We start from the raw sequence: 20,317 nt of genomic DNA, 5'->3' as shown, positions 1-20,317 counted from the left end.
TTTCCCCATTTCCACTCACCTGGAAAACGGACACACCGGTGATGGTTAAGCAATGGCCATTAAAAGGGGAGAGTCTTATGCATGCCCATGAATTGGTAAAGGAACAATATTCACAGGGACACTTACGACTTTCTACGAGCCCTTGGAATACACCTATTTTTGTTATCAAGAAGAAATCAGGGAAATATCGTTTGATACATGATTTACGGGCTGTAAATGAACAAATGGAACCAATGGGGCCTTACAGCCTGGTCTTCCAAATCCAGCTATGATCCCAGAACACTGGCCACTTTTAATTATTGATCTAAAGGATTGTTTTTTCACTATTGGGCTGCATCCTGATGATATGAAGAGATTTGCTTTTACGACTCTTCCGCAAGGCATGCGGAATTCCCCGATGTTGTGTCAGCTTTATGTTGATGCTGCATTACAGCCACTACGTCGTAAGTGGCCAGCAACTATAATATATCATTACATGGACGATATTTTGTTTGCACAGCAACAACCATTCTCCTCTCTGCAGACTGACAGTATTAGAGATACTCTTTCAGCATATTCGCTTGTTATTGCTGCTGAGAAAATTCAGACCACCACACCATGGAAATATCTGGAATGGTTGTCACCATCACTACAACATAAAAGAACTATATTCTCAAAAATTGAACAATTGGCTGTGTTAGTCAAAAAAGGGCGTCTCAGAATTATTGAAGTGGATGGTCGAGAACCTGCTACCATTAGATTGCCTATGGAGAAAGAGACTTTGGACTGGTACTTGATTAATTCAAAGAACTTGCAGGAAGCATTATTAGCATCATCTGCTAAAGTAAAAACCTGCAAATTAGTGCCTAAAGTTTTGCAATGGATGACAGAATGGAACTGGATTACTCGACCATTGAGAGAAGAACGCCCTATAGAAGGAGCTATTACAGCTTTTACAGATGCGGGAAAGAAATCAAGGCGTGCTGCTGTCACCTGGCAAGAAAAAGGACAATGGAAGCATCAACTTCTTACAGCAGATCCTGCAGATAGTTTACAAACTTTGGAATTGTTGGCAGTAGTATGGGCAGTGTCTAATTTACAGGAGCCTTTAAATGTGGTCACAGACTCTATGTATGTTGCAGGAGTAGTCAGACGAATAGAGGAAGCAGCAATTAAGGGAGTGAATAATAAACGATTGTATGAGTTATTGATACAATTAAGGAAAGCTTTACGAGAGAGAAATGCAGTGTATTCTGTGATTCATATTGGGAGTCATAAATGGTCTGAAGGTTTAGGAGAAGGGAATGAACGTGCAGACAAATTGGTTACTTTACCCATTGATAACTCTTGTCCTATTGACAAGCATACATTGGCCAGAGAAGCACATAGCAGATATCATCAAAATGCAAGAGGGCTTGCAAAACATTTTGAGCTGAGTTTATCAGAAGCTAAAGCCATTGTTAGAGCATGTCCAATATGTAGTTATCATAATGAGGGAATAGGTTTAGGCATGGGAGTTAATCCTCGAGGTTTGGAAATAAATGAAAAATGGCAAATGGATGTTACACAGGTACCTAGATTTGGTAAAGTTAAGTACGTGCATGTCACTGTAGATACATATAGTCATTACATATGGGCTACGGCTCAGGCAGGAGAAAAAGCTACACATGTTATTAGGCACCTGTTAAGTTGCTTTGCTGTTATGGGAGTTCCAAGAAGTATCAAAACGGATAATGGTCGAGCTTATGTGTGTGCTAGGGTCCAGAAATTCTTAAATCGGTGGTCCATTAAGCATGTGACAGGTATTCCACACTCTTCTGCTGGACAGGCAATAGTGGAAAGGTGTTTCTTCACCTACAGGACCTTTGTGGGTGCCTGCTAAGTGGACTAAAACCTGTTTTAGATACAGCCTCTGGTGGACCACCTCACGAAGGAGGACAAGGAGCGACTGGGGAAGAAACTGCTTCTAGTCCTACGACCACTACTGTTACAGTTAAAGGGACACTTGAAAGTGTTGGACAAAGCACTGACATGTCACTATCGGACAGCCCAGGAGCTGATTAGTTTTATTGACTCATTATCAACTTTTCGTTTAACAAATCCAGCAAAGGAACATTGACTTGACTGTCACGATCCACATTGTGCTGCCTGGATAGCTCTACCTTGTGATAATACTTTTTGGATAGAACAATCATTATTATGGGATTTATGGTGTCACATTTGTGAGCACGAGCACATGTGGGGTAAAAACTGGCAAGATGAATTAAGGAGACAAACGGGGCAAAATGCATATATAGCTTTAAATCTTTATGAATCTCCTGAACAGAAAATTCTTGCTTATTATCAATGGGAAGTACAATGTGTTGTAAATAGAATTAAGGTTCAAAGTAAATCACGTATAGTCTCTGTAAGGTGTAGAAAATTAGTACCTTTAACGCAACGTTCTATTGTAGGGCCTTTCAGGGGGAATCCTGAAAGAGCACTAGACTGCTGCATTGAAAAGATAGGGAACAACCTCATCTAAATAAGGCTATTAGTGATTGCTAATTAGCTTTCTATGATTAGGGCAATTTCACATCTATGGGACCCTGCCTTGTGGGATGCTGTAGCTCCATGGGACCCTGCTTCGTGGCATGCTATAGGTGTTGAAGAACAAGAACAGCGATTACGAGATAAGATACATTTTGTATTAAAGAAGGAGCTTGAATTGGTAGCTGTATATAGTAAGAAAGCTGAAGAGGCTTTGCAATCACCACCATTGAACTGGTTGGATTGGATCACACAGACAAACTTTAATACTGACCCTTTCCTATATACACTTCCTTGTTATGTTTGCAAAAGGGATAATGATAAGTGCTATGCTTGGGTAGCTTTGCATTGTGCTGATTGCAATAAGGTTTATTGGTATTCACAGAGGACAGTAGGAATTTTATGGTGTCACCCTTGTTTTGGGAAGTGGATTCGATATTCTTTCTGGTTTAGAGCTCTTGAACAAAGTACTGGCCTGCCAGGAAGGGCAGGATTAGAGCTTTTTGAGAGTGCAGAACAAGTGGCTATAGCATACATTAGATGGAAGTTACAGCAAGTACTTAGAGAGCTTGAAGTTACTACATCCTCATGCATCATAGCAGCTCGCTGTAAAGCTGATTTGCTTTTAAACCTACCTGATGCTATACCTGTAAGCAAGGATGCTGATTTGGAATTAGACCAGTGCATTCAAAAATTGACTCAGCCTTACAATAGACATTCTAACAAACCAGGGAAAAGACAACGAAGAAAGGAAAAACAGAGAAAGCAGAAAGAAAAATGAGGTTTGTTTTTATTATACTGCTTAACGCTGTAGCGATTAAAGCAGTAGGAATAACACGTTTCAGTCAGCCAAGAGAAAATCTATGGGTAACACTTGCTAATCAAATTAATCAATCATCGCTTTGTCTTAGTCTTGGAGGAATTACTAACCCATTTCGAACATGCTTGGTAGGACTTCCAGTGTGGTCTCCTGGAGAATTTTGCAGTTTAATAAGTAATCGAACTTTATGCATGCGTAACATGTCTAACATCACATTGCCAGCACAGCAAGGATATACTGCAGGTCAGAGTGATGGCTATCGCCAATGCTTACTAATCCAATCACTTAACACCTCTTTGCATTCTCCTCCTGAGGAATTGGATCTTTTTGGAAGTGCAAATGCCAGTATGCCTACAGCTGGAGGATAGTTTAGTTTCAAACCCTTGGATGTTCAAAATTTAAATCAACCTAAAGACACATGGGCCACCTTAGATTCATCCCTGAATTTGAGTGAATTTTCTCCACAGCATTACAGTCAATGTAACGGCACAAACATCACGGCACCAATGAAGTTACCTATAGGAATATTTCTAATTTGTGGAGACAGGGCGTGGAATGGTGTACCAGCTAAGCCACAGGGTGGACCCTGTTATTTGGGAAAATTGTCCTTGTTTCATCCTAATGTGTCCTTGCTAATGCAGCTCAGTCAAACATCAAACAGGAAAAAGTGTAGTATCCATGACTTGGACTGCGGCCAGATTGGAGATCCAAAGTTTTGGGGTACATTCAGACAAGTAGTAGTTTCAACTATCTTACCAGGAGGATCTGCCAATAAGGCTATGAATTTAGAAAAACAATTAGGGTGCTGGACAAGAAATGAGCTGAACCAGACATCCCAAATTCTGGACATGATGACTGCAGATGTGCAAAGTGTTAACCATGCTGTTTTACAAAATAGAGCTGCTGTAGATTTTTTGCTCTTAGCACAAGGACATGGATGTGAAGAATTTGAGGGAATGTGTTGTATGAATTTGTCTGATCATTCGGTGTCCATTCATACTAAGATAAAAGAACTACAACAGGGACTTCACAATCTCAAAGAAGAAGAAGGTTTAGGAATTGACGAATGGTTTAAAGGCTTAGGGCTTGGACCATGGCTAAGGAACATTGTGACATATGCTATCGGCTTACTGGATGTGATCTTAATGTTTTTTGCTTATTTTGCCTTGTATTTTTACTTGTATTCAAAACATGGTTAGTCGTATGATAGCAAAAACCTGGCAAACTAATCTCCTTGCTCAAGAAGAAAGCGGGGGAAATGTGGAGGATTTTATTAAGAATTGGTTAGCTGAGAAAGGCCATACTGACATAATGCCACTGGTTAAGCTGAAAGAGGGAGATCAGCAGTCTCTGATTCAGTGACTGCTGACAAGCAAGAATGCCGGATGGCCTTGCTGCAACATGAGGAAAGGGAGGTGAGATTAGTTCTGAATATCTGCAGAATGTAACAGAAGAATAAGCACAAGAATGTAGAAGTAGGTGTAGTTGCTGATATGTAACTAACCAATCCTGAGCTCAACTTTTGCAATATGTATGAAGCTTATTAAGAACTATATTTAACCCGCCGTATTTGATCAATAAATTGGACTTGGATGAACCAACTGGTGTCTGGGTCTCCTTCCTCCGACATGTGATTTTTTGTACGTGGCCCCAGTGACATCCCACCAGTTGATTAAAACCAATTACACAATGTAACACAGACTATCACCTACTCCTATTGGGATGGACCTTACATTGGTAAAACAATCAATTAAGCACCAAGACCTACTGGAGATCTTGAAGGAAATTCCAGAAAACAGAGAAAACCTTAATTACTGTCTAACATGACACCAAGGAAGTAAGCAGAATTCTACAAATAGTAAAGGAAACTGCAGATCATCACTGGTGGGATGTGATCTTTGGGTGACCACCAAATGCAATAATCCTGAATAAATGGTGTCATCCCGTTGTAGTTTTGTTAATATTAGTTGGACTAAGTTTAGGGTTATCCATTATATTGCTAATTTGAAATTGGAGAATATTACAGCGAACAGCTGTGTTAACCTCCTTATCAAACGTACATGTTAAAGCATTAAGAGACACTTATTGTCGTAGGGATTTGCATTAGATGCAAGAATATACTTATTTCTAGGAAAGGGGGGAAAAGAGACAGAGTAGAAATTTTCCAGAGTAGAAATCCATTTTGATTTAGGTGAAATGTACATCTTTGAGTTAAATTTGTAGTTGGAAAATATAGCTGTTTAGTCTGACTGGTAAAAAGCCTAGGCTCAGAGAAACTGCTTCAGTGAAGGACAGAGATAAGGGGGTGGCAGGGGACACAGAGACAGAGGAACTGCTGTGAGAACAGGCCAACGAGACCTGGGAATTCTTTCTGATAAAGATTAACTAGTGGTAAATGTCACGCCAAATTTGTAGAAATGAATATATATGAACCTATCGTAAAATTGGATGCATATCTATTTGAGAGGGTGATGAAAAAGGATCTGGAGTTCCCAGAGGTACGCATGTCTTTTAAGGAGAGGAATCTCCACATGCATCCGGCACAGTAATAAACATACAAACTTTACAACTTTCACAAAGTCGTGGAATTGCGTTTATCTCTGCAAAACAGGCCCCAGTGTCAGCTGGCTCACAGAGACCCTCCTGCACAGCAGGAGATTCTCACTGTGCTCAAAGTTTGCCTTTGAAGACTGAGAGAGGAGCTTGTAAGAAATCCCGGAAATTATCAGGGACAGGGCTTTAGGTCTGTTGCTGTCAGTAGGTAAAAATCTCCAGTGGGAAAAGAGACTCTCCAGTGCACCGGGTGTCTTGTGATGACTTAGTTCATCTAAGAGTAATGATCACCAATTAAATGCAGTTTTATTTTTTATTTGGCAAGTGTAAAAGTGTTCCAAATTTTTCAGAATTCTAAAACTACTTTGAAAAATCCTAAACTACAATGGGAAAAGGGAAGAAATATTTGGGGATATTTTTCTACAAAAAATGTTTCTAAATATTTCTAAAATGTTCTGCTGTGTATAAATGTAAAACAAAGAGAAAATGAGGTTGCTTTGTCTCAGGAGCCCCGTGCTCAGCTGTTGCCTGCCCAGCCCTGGCTGTGCCCAGACAAGCAGCTCCAGCAGTGCTGGTGGTAGCACAGACACACCTGAGCTGAACCCCAAAGATGTTGCCAGGCTCAGGCCCATCCCTGGTAGGAGGGCTGCACCTCCTGGCCTGGCTGGACACCAGGGGCAGCACCTTTGGGGACAGAGGCTCCTGCTCTGGGTGGTGATACCAACAAGCTGTCCCTAGCAATGAGCTGGTAATGCAGCCGTGGAAGGGACAACGGACACGGACACGGAGATGTGAGTTAACAGGTCCAGTTCCCCCTGGCTGAGTTATTTGGCCAGTCTTGTGAAGCTGCAGAGGCATCCCTGTGGAGAGAGGAGGTGGCTGAGGCCCCAGCTGCCAATGGCACACAGGGAGCCTCCTGCACAGCAGGGCCCAGAGCTGGCAAGGCTGCCCAGCTTCTCTGGACAATCACAGACTGGCAACAACACCACAGCAGCTTCTCTGGGAACATTTCCTGTCTACAACATAAGACTGTTAAAAGAAGCTGTTTTAGGGAAAAGTGAACAAAACACTCACCCTTTTCTCTTCCAGTAAGTCCAAATTTGGACACAGAATAAGATGAAAATAAGCTCCAAAAAAAGCAGGCCTGCAATTAATCCTATCCAGCAGCCTGTTCCCTTACAAAAATCCCTTCCAGGGTCCTTCTGGGAATCCGGAACACGTGTGGTGGGGCTGGCTGCACCTGTGGGAGCAATGGGGAGCGTGAGCCCGTGTGGTGCTGCGCTGCTTAGCTGGGAGCACGGTGGATGCGGGCAGGACATTTTCCTTTTCCCCCAGAGCTGGGGCCTGCAGGCACCTTGCCGCCCCTTGGCACAGGCTGTGCCACCCAACAAAGCCCAGCAGGCCGGGAGGAGAGCCCGGGGGCAGCCCAGCTGTTTGGGCAGTGGCTGCTTGGAGGGACACGGGCCAAAGCCATCCCTGAGCAGCCACTGCCAGCCCTGGCCCTCCCTGCCCCGTGACAGCTCCCCCAGCCCCAGGGCACAGAGTCAGGCCCTGTCAGGACCCAGTGCAGGCCCTGCCCAGTCGGGAGCCAAGGCTGGCTCTGGCCCTGGGCTCGTGGCAGGGCTCCCGCTCGGGGCTGCTCCTGTGCCTTGGGCCTCTGGGCACTCAGGGCCAGCGCCAGAGGAGCTGCAGCGGGAGGGACATTGGTGCACAGGTCCCCTTTCCCCAGGGCTGTGAATGAGCTCCAGAGGCCTCCAAGCCTCCAGATGTGCCTCCAGCTTTGGCTGCTGCTGGGCCATGCAAGGGCAGGACCTGGGGGGAAGAGGTGCCACCACACAGCCCAGCTAAATGGCTGACCGTGGCAGAGCAATTACCTCCTGTGCCAGTGCCCATGTCTGGCATCTCCTCCTTTCCTGCAGCAGGGGCGGCCAGTCGGCCTCTGCTTGCTTGGGGAAACACTCCCTTCTGTCCTGCCTTTTGCTCTATCACTTGAAAAAGGAAAAAGTTCAGCTGGATCAGATGGAACAATTTCTGATTTCTTTTGGTGGCATCTTCAGGACATCATGCTTATCAAAAATGGGGATAAGATTCAAAACCATCTGGCCTTTTGGGGCTGGGCCAGGGCCCACCTTCCTCCAAATAGCTGCCAGGCCTGAGCAGAAGGTGTGAGGGGATTGTGCAGGGCAAGGGCAAACACGGGCATGGCTCTGTCCTGGCACCTGCAGCGATGCCCCCCTGGCCGAGCTTTGGGCTCTGAGCTGGCAGCTCTCCCAGGGGAAAGGCCTTGACCTACCCTCGCCATGTCCCAGAGGCTCAATCCTGAATGTGGGTTGGGAAGCCAGATCACCTTCACCAACAGGCTCAGCTGCAAAGAAAGGGAGGACAGAAGAGCTCCTGTGACACTGCAGGAGATCCTCAGGCTCTAGGAAAGGCTCAGCCCCGGGGCACAGCCCTGGGCCCAGCCCCTTCCCTCTCTGCTTTTCTCTGTGACTGCAGAGAGCACATGGAAGGACACAGTGGCATTGCACATGGGAGGAGGTTGGACAGCTAAATGCTCCTTCCTCCCACTGACAGTCATCCTGTGGGATCTCTCAGGGCTCCAGAAGGGAGCAGGGCAAAGTTTCCAGAACTGAAAAACCTTTAGAGGAACTTAAAGGAAATGCCATATGAGTGAGCTCTTGCCACATAAGACACTGATTATTCTGTCAGGAAAGGTACGTTGAGAACTTGTCTCCAGCATCTGACAACATCTTCAAACCACCATTTACCAGCATTTCCAAATAACCCAAGTCATGATCCCAATCTAGAAGGGAGCAGAGATGCTACAGAACCATTTCTATGATGTGCTGGGATCCCCTTCTGACTTGGGGAATTGGGCAATGCAAGGGGGTGGAGTAAGGCTGTGGGAGCCTGTGGCTCCTGATCACTCTCCAGACACTTTGCAGTCCCTGTGCAACATCCCTGGAGGGGCAGCTGGAGTAGCCCAGGGCTTTGGGGCTCTCTCGCTGACACACAGGAAACCCTCACTAAATGCTCGGGGAAATCTGCAGTGCCACAGCTATTGCTCCCAATCTCCGTCCCTCCCTCCTGTTGTCCCACCTACCCATGGAACAGCTTCCCCAGCCCAAGGGCACATAGCCAGGTTCTGGCAGGACCCAGGGGAGCCTTGATCTCCCCCTCTGCCCTTTCCCCACCATGGGCATCCCGTGCAGCCGCTCCCAGGTTTCGGGACGTGTCTCCCATGGAGGGAGCCCAGCAGGACAGCTCAGTACCCGAGTGCCCTGAGCCTGCTCGGGACAATTCCTCTGGGCTGTGCCCGTCTTGTCCGGGCTGTGCCCACAGTGCCAAGCAGCAGAGAGGGCAGCTCAAGCCTCAGCAGGGCTCAGGCCCAGAGGCACAGCAATTACCTCCTGTGGCTGTGCCTGGCATCGCCTCCCTTCCTGCAGGAAATGCCGCCTTCCACAGAGCCTCTCTGTCCATCCCTTGAGAAAGGAAGAGGCTTGGTGGGATCCGATGCAATCATTGCACATGCAGGTGGTGGCCTCTTCAGGAGGCAATACTTGTCCACAACATGGATAAGAATCAGGAAAATCCTGATCCCCACAGGCCTTTGGGGCTTCCTATGGCCCTCCCTCTGCCAAGCAGGCACACCTCAGGATGTGCTCAGACACCGGGAAAATGCAGGGGGATCCATGGTGCAGTTTGGGCTCTCTGTCAGTTGATGCCAAATACCTTCCTGCAGAGGCTGGGGAGAAGCTGCAGCCAGGCCAGGCTAGCAAGCAGCCCTGCAGGGCGTGGAAGGAGCAGCGGGGCAGCGAGGCTGCCATGGATCCCTTCCTGCTGTGCCGGGCACGGCGTGTCCAGATGTGCAGCCAAAGCCCCCGGCTGCTGAGCCCCAGGACAAGGCTGAGGGAAATGCTCTCACCATTCCCTTTGTGCAGTTCTGTCACCATTTGTTTAAGGATGTTATTTGGCTCATGGGCTTTCTTCTCCCCTGTGCCTTTTTTCTTCCCTCTCAGAGGACCTTAAGAGAAAGTGGTTCCATTTCCAATGAATGGATCCCACAGATGAAGGGCTCAATCTGTGGGGTCAGCAGGGACACACTACTCACCCCTGCGATGAGAGCCTGGCTTCGGTGAAGGAACCAGCAAAGGAACAGGAAAAGTCCTCCCTGCAGACACATCTGTAACACAACAGTCACAGAAGCTTCTCTAACCAAGTTCCTGCCAGGTTGTCAACAATTATTCTCTGGTGGGACAATGAGAACAAACCTGCACGAGGCTCCAAAGGCTTCAAAATTTTCTTCAGCCAATCTAATGGAGAAATCTTCCTAGCAAGCTCATCTAGAACATAGCAGAGATGAGAACATTTTTCAGGGCATGCTGGGATGCCCGTTTGCTTCTGGGAAATGGGTGCTGCAAGGGGGTCGAGAAAGGCTGTGGGAGCCAGATGTCAATGGACAAGGCCAAAGATGCACAGGGGCCTGGGGAGCTCTGGGCTGGCTCCTGGTCACTCTGCACCCTCTTTTCCATGCCCTGTGCAACATCCCTGGTGGGGCAGCTGAAGCAGCCCAAGGCCCTGGGTGCTCTCACTCCCACAGCTGCAACTCTTGCTAAAGCCCTGGGGAAAACTGCAGCAGGCAGTGCCACAGCTATCCCCCTTTTCCCTCTGACTCTCCTGTCCTTTCTCCTGCCTTTCCCACCTTCTTCTATCTCTCCATCTCTCTTTGCCTTGGGACCCCTTCCCCATCCCAAGGGCACATGGCCAAGCCCTCTCAGGACCCAGTGCAGCCTTGCTCTCCCCCTCTGCCCTTTCCCCACCATGGGCACCCTGTGCAGCCGCTCGCAGGTTTCGGGACGTATCTCCCACGGAGGGAGCCCAGCAGGACAGCTCAGTACCCGAGTGACCTGAGCCTGCTCGGGACAATTCCTCTGGGCTGTGCCCGTCTTGTCCGGGCTGTGCCCGCAGTGCCAAGCAGCAGAGAGGGCAGCTCAAGCCCCAGCAGGGCTCAGGCCCAGAGGCACAGCAATTACCTCCTGTGGCTGTGCCTGGCATTGCCTCCCTTCCTGCAGCAGAAGTTGCCAATGAGCCACTGCTTCCTCCGGGAAACTGAGCCTTCATCACAGCCTCTCCATCTGCTTCTGGAGAAAGGATGTGGAACAGCTGGGTCAGGTGGGGCTGTTCCCCTTTGAGGATGGGGACCCTTCAGAAGGCAATGCTTGTCACAGACATGGTTAAGAATGGTTAGGAAATCCCTATAAAATTTTTGGTTAGGCCAGGGCCCTGTGTACTCCAAACAGCTGCCCCTTCTGATTTGACTGGCGACAGGGAAATCGCAGGGGATCTGAGGCCCCTGCTGCTGTTTGGTCTGCCTGTGAACTGATGCCCAATGCCTTCCTGCAGAGGCTGGGGAGAAGCTGCAGCCAGGCCAGGCTAGCAAGCAGCCCTGCAGGGCATGGAAGCAGCAGCAGGGCAGCGAGGCTGCCATGGATCCCTTCCCGCTGTGCTGGGCACGGCGTGTCCAGATGTGCAGCCACAGCCCCCGGCTGCTGAGCCCCAGGACAAGGCTGAGGGAAATGCACCCACCTTGTCCTGCCTGCTGCATTTCCTTTGTCCTTTGCCTCATGTATTCAGATGGCTCATGAGCTTCCTTCTGTGCTGTAGATTTGTACTTTCCTGTTTGAGGACCTTAGAAAACATGGTTTGATTTCCTATGAACGGATATCACAAAAGCAGAACTCAGCCTGTGGGGTCAGCAGGGACACACTACTCACCCCTGCGATGAGAGCCTGGCTTCGGTGAAGGAACCAGCAAAGGAACAAGAAAAGTCCTCCCTGCAGACACATCTGTAACACAACAGTCACCACAACTTCTGTCACCTGGTTCATGCCAGGTTGTCAACAATTATTCTGTGGTGGGACAATGAGAACACACCTGCAGGAGGTTCCAAAGGCTTCAAAACTTTATGCCGTCCATCTAATGGAGAAGCCTTTCCAGACACCTCATCTAGAACAGAGCAGAGATGAGAACATTTTTCAGGGCATGCTGGGATCCCTGTTTGCTTCTGGGAAATGGGCGCTGCAAGGGGGTCGAGTAAGGCTGTGGGAGCCAGATGTCAATGGACAAGGCCAAAGCTGCACAGGGGCCTGGGGAGCTCTGGGCTGGCTCCTGGTCACTCTGCACCCTCTTTCCATGCCCTGTGCAACATCCCTGGTGGGGCGGCTGAAGCAGCCCAAAGCCCTGGGTGCTCTCACTCCCACAGCTGCAACTCTTCCTAAAGCCCTGGGGAAAACTGCAGCAGGCAGTGCCACAGCTATCCCCCTTTTCCCTCTGACTCTCCTGTCCTTTCTCCTGCCTTTCCCACCCTCTTCTATCTCTCCATCTCTCTCGGCCTTGGGACCCCTTCCCCATCCCAAGGGCACATGGCCAAGCCCTCTCAGGACCCAGTGCAGCCTTGCTCTCCCCCTCTGCCCTTTCCCCACCATGGGAACCCCGTGCAGCCGCTCCCAGGTTTCAGGACGTGTCTCCCATGGAGGGAGCCCAGCAGGACACCTCAGTACCCGAATGCCCGGAGCCTGCTCGGGACAATTCCTTTGGGCTGTGCCCGTCTTGTCCAGGCTGTGCCCGCAGTGCCAAGCAGCAGAGAGGGCAGCTCAAAACTCAGCAGGGCTCAGGCCCAGAGGCACAACAATTACCTCCTGTGGCTGTGCCTGGCATTGCCTCCCTTCCTGCAGCAGAAGTTGCCAATGAGCCACTGCTTCCTCCGGGAAACTGAGCCTTCATCACAGCCTCTCCATCTGCTTCTGGAGAAAGGATGTGGAACAGCTGGGTCAGGTGGGGCTGTTCCCCTTTGAGGATGGGGACCCTTCAAGAGGAAATGCTTGTCACAGACATGGTTAAGAATGGTTAGGAAATCCCTATAAAATTTTGGGTTAGGCCACGGCCCTGTGTACTCCAAACAGCTGCCCATTCTGATTTGACTGGCGACAGGGAAATTGCAGGGGATCTGTGGTCCCTGCTGCTGTTTGGTCTGCCTGTGAACTGATGCCCAATGCCTTCCTGCAGAGGCTGGGGAGAAGCTTCAGCCAGGCCAGGCTAGCATGCAGCCTTGCAGGGCATGGAAGCAGCAGCGGGGCAGCGAGGCTGCCATGGATCCCTTCCTGCTGTGCCGGGCACGGCGTGTCCAGATGTGCAGCCAAAGCCCCCGGCTGCTGAGCCCCAGGACAAGGCTGAGGGAAATGCACCCACCTTGTCCTGCCTGCTGCATTTCCTTCGTCCTTTGCCTCATGTGTTCAGATGACTCATGGGCTTTCTTCTGTCCTGCAGCTTTGTTCTTTCCTTTTAGAGGACCTTAGAAAAACATGTTTCCTCTTCCCATTAATGGATCCCACAGAAGCAGGGCTCAGCCTGTGGGGTCAGCAGGGACACACTACTCACCCCTGTGATGGGAGGCAGGCTTCTGTGTAGGAATGAGGGAAGGATCAGGAAGAGTCCTCCCTGCAGACACATCTGTAACACAACAGCCACAGAAGCTTCTGCCGCCTCTACTCAGCTGCATGGGCACCACTGAGCCGCAGGAGTGGTGAGGGGATGGCGCAGGGCGAGGGCAAACACGTGTATGGCTCTGTCCTGGAACCTGCAGCGATGCCCCCCCGGCCGAGCTTTGGGCTCTGAGCTGGCAGCTCTCCCAGGGGAAAGGCCTTGACCTACCCTCGCCATGTCCCAGAGGCTCAGTCGTGGACGTGGGTTGGGAAGCCAGATCACCTTCACCAACAGGTTCAGCTGCAAAGAAAGGCAGGACAGAGCAGCACCCATGGCACTGTAGGAGATCCTCAGGCTGCAGGAAAGGCTCAGCCCCGGGGCACAGCCCTGGGCCCAGCCCCTTCCCTCTCTGCTTTTCTCTGTGACTGCACAGACCGCACGGAAGGACACAGAGGCATTGCACATGGGAGGAGGTTGGACGGCTAAATGCTCCTTCCTCCCACTGACAGTCATCCTGTGGGATCACTCAGGGCTCCACAAAGGAGCAGGGCAAGGTATTCAGAACCCTTCTGCCTTGACTTAACCTCTAACGAAAATGGCAGATGAACGAGCTCTTGCCACTTGCATACTGATTAATATGTCACTAGTAAGGGAAATTCAGAACTTACCTATAGCATTCTTCAAGACATTCGAAATATCATTCAACAACAACTCCAAATCATTAAACTCACGATCCAAATCTAGAAGGGAGCAAAGACCAGACCCATTTCAATGATGCGCTGGCATCCCCTTCTGCCTCCAGGAACTGGGCACTGCAAGGGTGTCGGGTAAGGCTGTGGGGGCCAGATGTCAATGGACATGGCCAAAGCTGCACAGGGGCCTGCGGAGCTCTGGGCTGGCTCCTGGTCACTCTCCACCCTCTTTGCAGGCCCTGTGACACATCCCGGGAGGGGAAACTGGGGCAGCCCAGGGCCCTGGGGGCTCTCTCCCTCCCCCAGAGGAAACCCTCCCTTAAAGGCCTGGGGAAAACCATCCCCAGCGCTTCCCAGGGAGCAGGGAGCACTGTCCCGGGAAAGGGGAGCCAGGCTGCCGGCTCACCTGCTCGCCACGCTTGCAGTGGAGCAGCCTGGGCAGCCCTGTCAGACAGGGCCACGGCCAGGAGGAGCAGGAGGAAGAGGCGCAGAGCAAGGGCCATGCTGCCTTGCCCTCTGCCAGTCACGCAGCTCTTGCTGCCACCGCTGTCCTGACACCGCTGTCCCAATGTCAGCACCACTGCTGCCACCGCCGCTGCTGCTGCCGCAACAGTTGTGCTCAAGCACTGACTGCTCGCTCCTTGTGCTGCTGTGCAACCACGGGGCTCTGGCACCTCTGTGACCTCAGAGCCTGCTGTGACCTCATGGCTGGGGCAGGATTTAGTTGGAGTTGATCTCCAACGGTGCCCTTCCAGCAAGGAGAGGATGTTCCGCCCAGTACCTATTTGCAAGCTCGAATTATTTCACAACTGAGGTACACGATATTGCACAAGTGAGACTTTTTGTGGTTCTACATATAATAGCAATGTCAAGTCCAAAATTCAACTCATGATTCCCACTACTCCAGGCAGTAGCAGCCCTGCCATGCTGACACCAACTCCCTACTCTGCATTGTTCTGTCCTTTGGCCCGTATTTAAAAAGTGAAGAACTTGATGCCAAAGCTGACAAAAATAATGCAACACAGGCCTTCAGGGGAGCTGCACACTTTAGGGGACACCCAAACCCCGTGCACATCTTATGGGTGTCCTCAGCCACCCTAAAATCCCCCTGTGTCCTAAAAAAAAGACCTCCGAGATCTGCTCAACTTACAAATGCCCCTGCACACCTTTGGACATACATTAAATTCCCTGCAAAATTTCCTTGGTGTCCCCAGTCCCCTGCACAGCACAGAGGTGGCCCAAAGGCCCCTGCATGCCTTTAGAGGGACCCAAACATAACACTCAGGGAGCAGCACCAGTGCTGAGCCATCTTCTGTGTGTGTGTGTTCACCATGTGTCCCTGGGGGAACAGATGAGGCCTGGGGGGCAAATCCCCACTCTGCTCATAAGAGATCTGGGGCTGCCACAGGCCCAGTGTCTGTCGGGCTCTGAGCTCATCCCTCAGGCTATGAAGGACTTCCTTCAGAGTCCAGCCTCTTTCCATTGTTCTCAAGGCAAGCACCTCCCCGATGGCTTCCCTCTTTCCCTGGGCATGCCACTGGTGGAGGCCCAGGCCCAGCTGATGCCAGGGAAGGAAATGTGCCCTCAGCCCAGGGACGCTCAGCATGGGCTCCCCCAGCCCTGGGGGCCCCGCCGCTGGTCACAGCAGCCCCTGCCTGGCTCCTGCCTGCCCACACCGTGGGCATCCACGGCTGCTCCTGGCCATGGAGCCCAGCCTGTGCTGCTGCCCGGTGGGCTTTGCTGCTGCTGCCACCCGGACACTGGGCTGGCAGCTCCATCTCTTTATTGCAAGAGAAGAGCTCATTTGGGAAGTGCTGCAGTGCCCGATTTCTTCAGCCCGACTTGCTGCCAACACCACCACCCAGAGTGGGCCACCCCCAGAAAACTGTCAACTCTGGGGTTTGGCTGTAGGGCACAGCTGCTTTACAGCACAGGTGGACTGCGCTGGGGTAGGGACAAGGAACAGGGAGAGCTCTTCTCTATGTTTGCTCCCTGCCAACTCGGCGACAGAAAGACACTGAATTAAAGCCATACACCCATTTCCAAACTGGGGAGGTCCCTGGGGAGGATACAGTCTTCAGCCACTTGGGAGAAACTGAGGGTGGAACACAAGGCAGGGAATACTTTGTTTAAAGCAATAGGGGATTACAGGGGAGGAGGACAACTTAAACAACGCAATAGGTTTGCAAAGGATACCAAATGGATAGGGAAGTTTCTAGGCTTGGGGAGGGATTGACATTGGATGGGAGCAAGAACAGGGAACAAAAGGGCAGGACTTTGGGGAGATGGACAACTAGGGCAAAGCCAACAACACAGAGGGCAAAGGAACAACCCATTGGCAATAAAATATGGTATAACAATACCAAATAAGGGGGTGTCATAAAACTGACTACTGGGACCGAATTACAATCAAAAACATGCACCGCAACAGGGAAGCTCTCAGTCAGGGCTCTGTTGAGCACTTCCAAATCCTTTCCTGGCACCAATAGAAGGCCAAACTTGCCCTTATCACAAGCAAACAGAGTTTTCCCCAACAGCAACCTCTTCCAAACCTCTGTGAAACATGCTTGTTTTATGATTGGCTTTTTGCAAATATTAAAATGAAATTTATATGTGTTATCTTAGAAACTAAGGCTGTATTGATTTTCTCAAGTAGCCTTATAAATTAAATTTTAGGTTATAACAGAATGTTAAAATATAAACGACACTATGTAAGATACTTGTTTGAAAGCAAGGGCTCATAGCGAGGTAGCAGCCATAGAACACTGCAATTTGCCAGAGAAAAAGAATTTATTGCTCTCCTATCAGAAGAAACTAAATTCTGCCTGCCTCGCTCAGCCCTCAGAAAGCTGGTTAGGACTAAGAGGGAGAGGTTGACGATGACCAGACAAAATCCTGTGCTTGAATGGAATTTATGCATCATGTATGAGATGCATGAATATGCAACAGGTTATTTTTTTTAAGGGTTAATCCTCTATTAACATGTGTTATTTTTTGACTTTTATTCCCCAGAAAATAGGTACCCAGATGTCCGTAACTCTTTGTTTCTATTGTCTCCTATTCTCCTAATCCAAATTGTCCAAAATTTTTATCACTCTAATGATATTGCTATTTTTATAAACATTTTATTATTAATAAAATTTTAAACTTTTAAAAACAAGTGATTAACATTTTTCACACCTCTTCTGCGAATCTGGAACACGTGTGGTGGGGCCGGCTGCACCTGTGGGAGCAATGGGGAGTGTCAGCCCGTGCTGTGCTGCGCTGCTGAGCTGGCAGCACGGTGGATGCGGGCAGGACGTTCCCGTTTCCCCCAGAGCTGGGGCCTGCGGGCACCTTGCCGCCCCTTGGCACAGGCTGTGCCACCCAACAAAGCCCAGCAGGCCCGGAGGAGAGCCCGGGGCCAGCGCAGCTGCTTGGGCAGTGGCTGCTTGGAGGGACACAGGCCAAAGCCATCCCTGAGCAGCCACTGCCAGCCCTGGCCCTCCCTGCCCCGTGACAGCTCCCCCAGCGCCAGGGCACAGAGTCAGGCCCTGTCAGGACCCAGTGCAGCCCCTGCCCAGTCGGGAGCCAAGGCTGGCTCTGGCCCTGGGCTCGCGGCAGGGCTCCCGCTCGGGGCTGCTCCTGTGCCTTGGGCCTCTGGGCACTCAGGGCCAGCTCCGGAGCAGCTGCAGCGGGAGGGACGTTGGTTCACGGGTCCCCTTTCCCCGGGGCTGTGAACGAGCTCCAGAGGCCTCCAAGGCTCCAGAGGCCTCCAAGCCACCAGAGGCTACTCCAGCTTTGGCTGGTGCTGGGCCATGCAAGTGTAGGCTCTGGTGGAAAGAGCTGCCACCACACAGCCCCTCCAAGGGCTGACCGTGGCAGAGCAATTACCTCCTGTGCCAGTGCCCATGTCTGGCATCGCCTCCTTTCCTGCAGCAGGGGCTGCCAGTCGGCCTCTGCCTGCATGGGAAAACACTCCCTTCTGTCCTGCCTTTTGCGCTATCACTTGAAAAAGGAAAAAGTTCAGCTGGATCAGATGGAACAATTTCTGATTTCTTTTGGCGGCATCTTCAAAACATCATGCTTATCAAAATGGGGATAAGATTCAAAACCATCAGGCCTTTTGGGGCTGGGCCAGGGCCCACCTTCCTCCAAATAGCTGCCAGGCCTGAGCAGAAGGTGTGAGGGGATTGTGCAGGGCAAGGGCACACACGTGCATGGCTCTGTCCTGGCACCTGCAGCGATGCCCCCCTGGCCGAGCTTTGGGCTCTGAGCTGGCAGCTCTCCCAGGGGAAAGGCCTTGACCTACCCTCGCCATGTCCCAGAGGCTCAATCCTGAACGTGGGTTGGGAAGCCAGATCACCTTCACCAACAGGTTCAGCTGCAAAGAAAGGCAGGACAGAACAGCTCCTGGGACACTGCAGGAGATCCTCAGGCTCTAGGAAAGGCTGAGCCCCGGGGCACAGCCCTGGGCCTGGCCCCTTCCCTCTCTGCTTTTCTCTGTGACTGCACAGAGAATATGGAAGGACACAGCGGCATTGATCATGGGAGGAGGTTGGACAGCTAAATGCTCCTTCCTCCCACTGACACTCATCCTGTGGGATCTCTCAGGGCTGCAGAAAAGAGCAGGGCAAGGTTTTCAGAACCCTTCTGCCCTGACTTAGCCTCTAACGAAAATGGGAGATTAACGAGCTCTTCCACTTGGATACTGATTAATATGTCACTAGAAAGGGAAATTCCGAACTTGCCTCCAGCATTCTTCAATACATTTGAAATATCATTCAACAACAATTCCATATCCTCGAAGTCGCGATCCAAATCTAGAAGGGAGCAAAGACCAGACCCATTTCAATGATGCGCTGGCATCCCCTTCTGCCTCCGGGAACTGGGCACTGCAAGGGCGTCGGGTAAGGCTGTGGGGGCCAGATGTCAATGGACAAGGCCAAAGCTGCACAGGGGCCTGGGGAGCTCTGGGCTGGCTCCTGGTCACTCTCCACCCTCTTTGCAGGCCCTGTGACACATCCCGGGAGGGGAAACTGGGGCAGCCCAGGGCCCTGGGGGCTCTCTCCCTCCCCCAGAGGAAACCCTCCCTTAAAGGCCTGGGGAAAACCATCCCCAGCGCTTCCCAGGGAGCAGGGAGCGCTGTCCCGGGAAAGGGGAGCCAGGCTGCCGGCTCACCTGCTCGCCACGCTTGCAGCGAAGCAGCCTGGGCAGCCCTGGCAGGCAGGGCCACGGCCAGGAGGAGCAGGAGGAAGAGGCGCAGAGCAAGGGCCATGCTGCCTTGCCCTCTGCCAGTCACGCAGCTCTTGCTGCCACCGCTGTCCTGACACCGCTGTCCCAATGTCAGCACCACTGCTGCCACCGCCGCTGCTGCTGCCGCAACAGTTGTGCTCAAGCACTGACTGCTCGCTCCTTGTGCTGCTGTGCAACCACGGGGCTCTGGCACCTCTGTGACCTCAGAGCCTGCTGTGACCTCATGGCTGGGGCAGGATTTAGTTGGAGTTGATCTCCAACGGTGCCCTTCCAGCAAGGAGAGGATGTTCCGCCCAGTACCTATTTGCAAGCTCGAATTATTTCACAACTGAGGTACACGATATTGCACAAGTGAGACTTTTTGTGGTTCTACATATAATAGCAATGTCAAGTCCAAAATTCAACTCATGATTCCCACTACTGCAGGCAGCAGCAGCCCTGCCATGCTGACACCAACTCCCTACTCTGCATTTTTCTGTCCTTTGGCCCGTATTTAAAAAGTGAAGAACTTGATGCCAAAGCTGACAAAAATAATGCAACACAGGCCTTCAGGGGAGCTGCACACTTTAGGGGACACCCAAACCCCGTGCACATCTTATGGGTGTCCTCAGCCACCCTAAAATCCCCCTGTGTCCTAAAAAAAAGACCTCCGAGATCTGCTCAACTTACAAATGCCCCTGCACACCTTTGGACATACATTAAATTCCCTGCAAAATTTCCTTGGTGTCCCCAGTCCCCTGCACAGCACAGAGGTGGCCCAAAGGCCCCTGCATGCCTTTAGAGGGACCCAAACATAACACTCAGGGAGCAGCACCAGTGCTGAGCCATCTTCTGTGTGTGTGTGTTCACCATGTGTCCCTGGGGGAACAGATGAGGCCTGGGGGGCAAATCCCCACTCTGCTCATAAGAGATCTGGGGCTGCCACAGGCCCAGTGTCTGTCGGGCTCTGAGCTCATCCCTCAGGCTATGAAGGACTTCCTTCAGAGTCCAGCCTCTTTCCATTGTTCTCAAGGCAAGCACCTCCCCG

At 50.9% G+C, this 20,317-nt stretch overlaps 1 protein-coding gene across 1 annotated transcript in view; it reads right to left on the bottom strand.

Moving 5' to 3' along the window:
• Nucleotides 1–13,172, bottom strand: part of LOC128939636 (uncharacterized) — a 255,626-nt gene extending 242,454 nt beyond the window's left edge. The window contains exons 1-9 of the mRNA XM_054280731.1: nt 13,130–13,172; nt 12,577–12,684; nt 11,816–11,887; nt 11,656–11,727; nt 11,468–11,569; nt 10,915–11,022; nt 10,153–10,224; nt 9,993–10,064; nt 9,807–9,905 (exon numbers count right to left, since the gene is read on the bottom strand). Coding sequence (XP_054136706.1) covers nt 9,807–9,905; nt 9,993–10,064; nt 10,153–10,224; nt 10,915–11,022; nt 11,468–11,569; nt 11,656–11,727; nt 11,816–11,887; nt 12,577–12,684; nt 13,130–13,169 — 745 coding nt within the window. The 5' untranslated portion in view covers nt 13,170–13,172. The remainder of the gene's footprint in view (nt 1–9,806; nt 9,906–9,992; nt 10,065–10,152; nt 10,225–10,914; nt 11,023–11,467; nt 11,570–11,655; nt 11,728–11,815; nt 11,888–12,576; nt 12,685–13,129) is intronic.
• Nucleotides 13,173–20,317: the final 7,145 nt, after the last annotated feature.

This window comes from Melozone crissalis, unplaced genomic scaffold, assembly GCF_028551555.1.
Source record: "Melozone crissalis strain CALT ecotype California unplaced genomic scaffold, PUWL_Pcris_2 ptg000029l_1, whole genome shotgun sequence".
NCBI lineage: Eukaryota > Metazoa > Chordata > Aves > Passeriformes > Passerellidae > Melozone > Melozone crissalis.
Note: the sequence above shows the minus strand (reverse complement) of the source record. Positions and strands in the feature narration are given on the sequence as shown.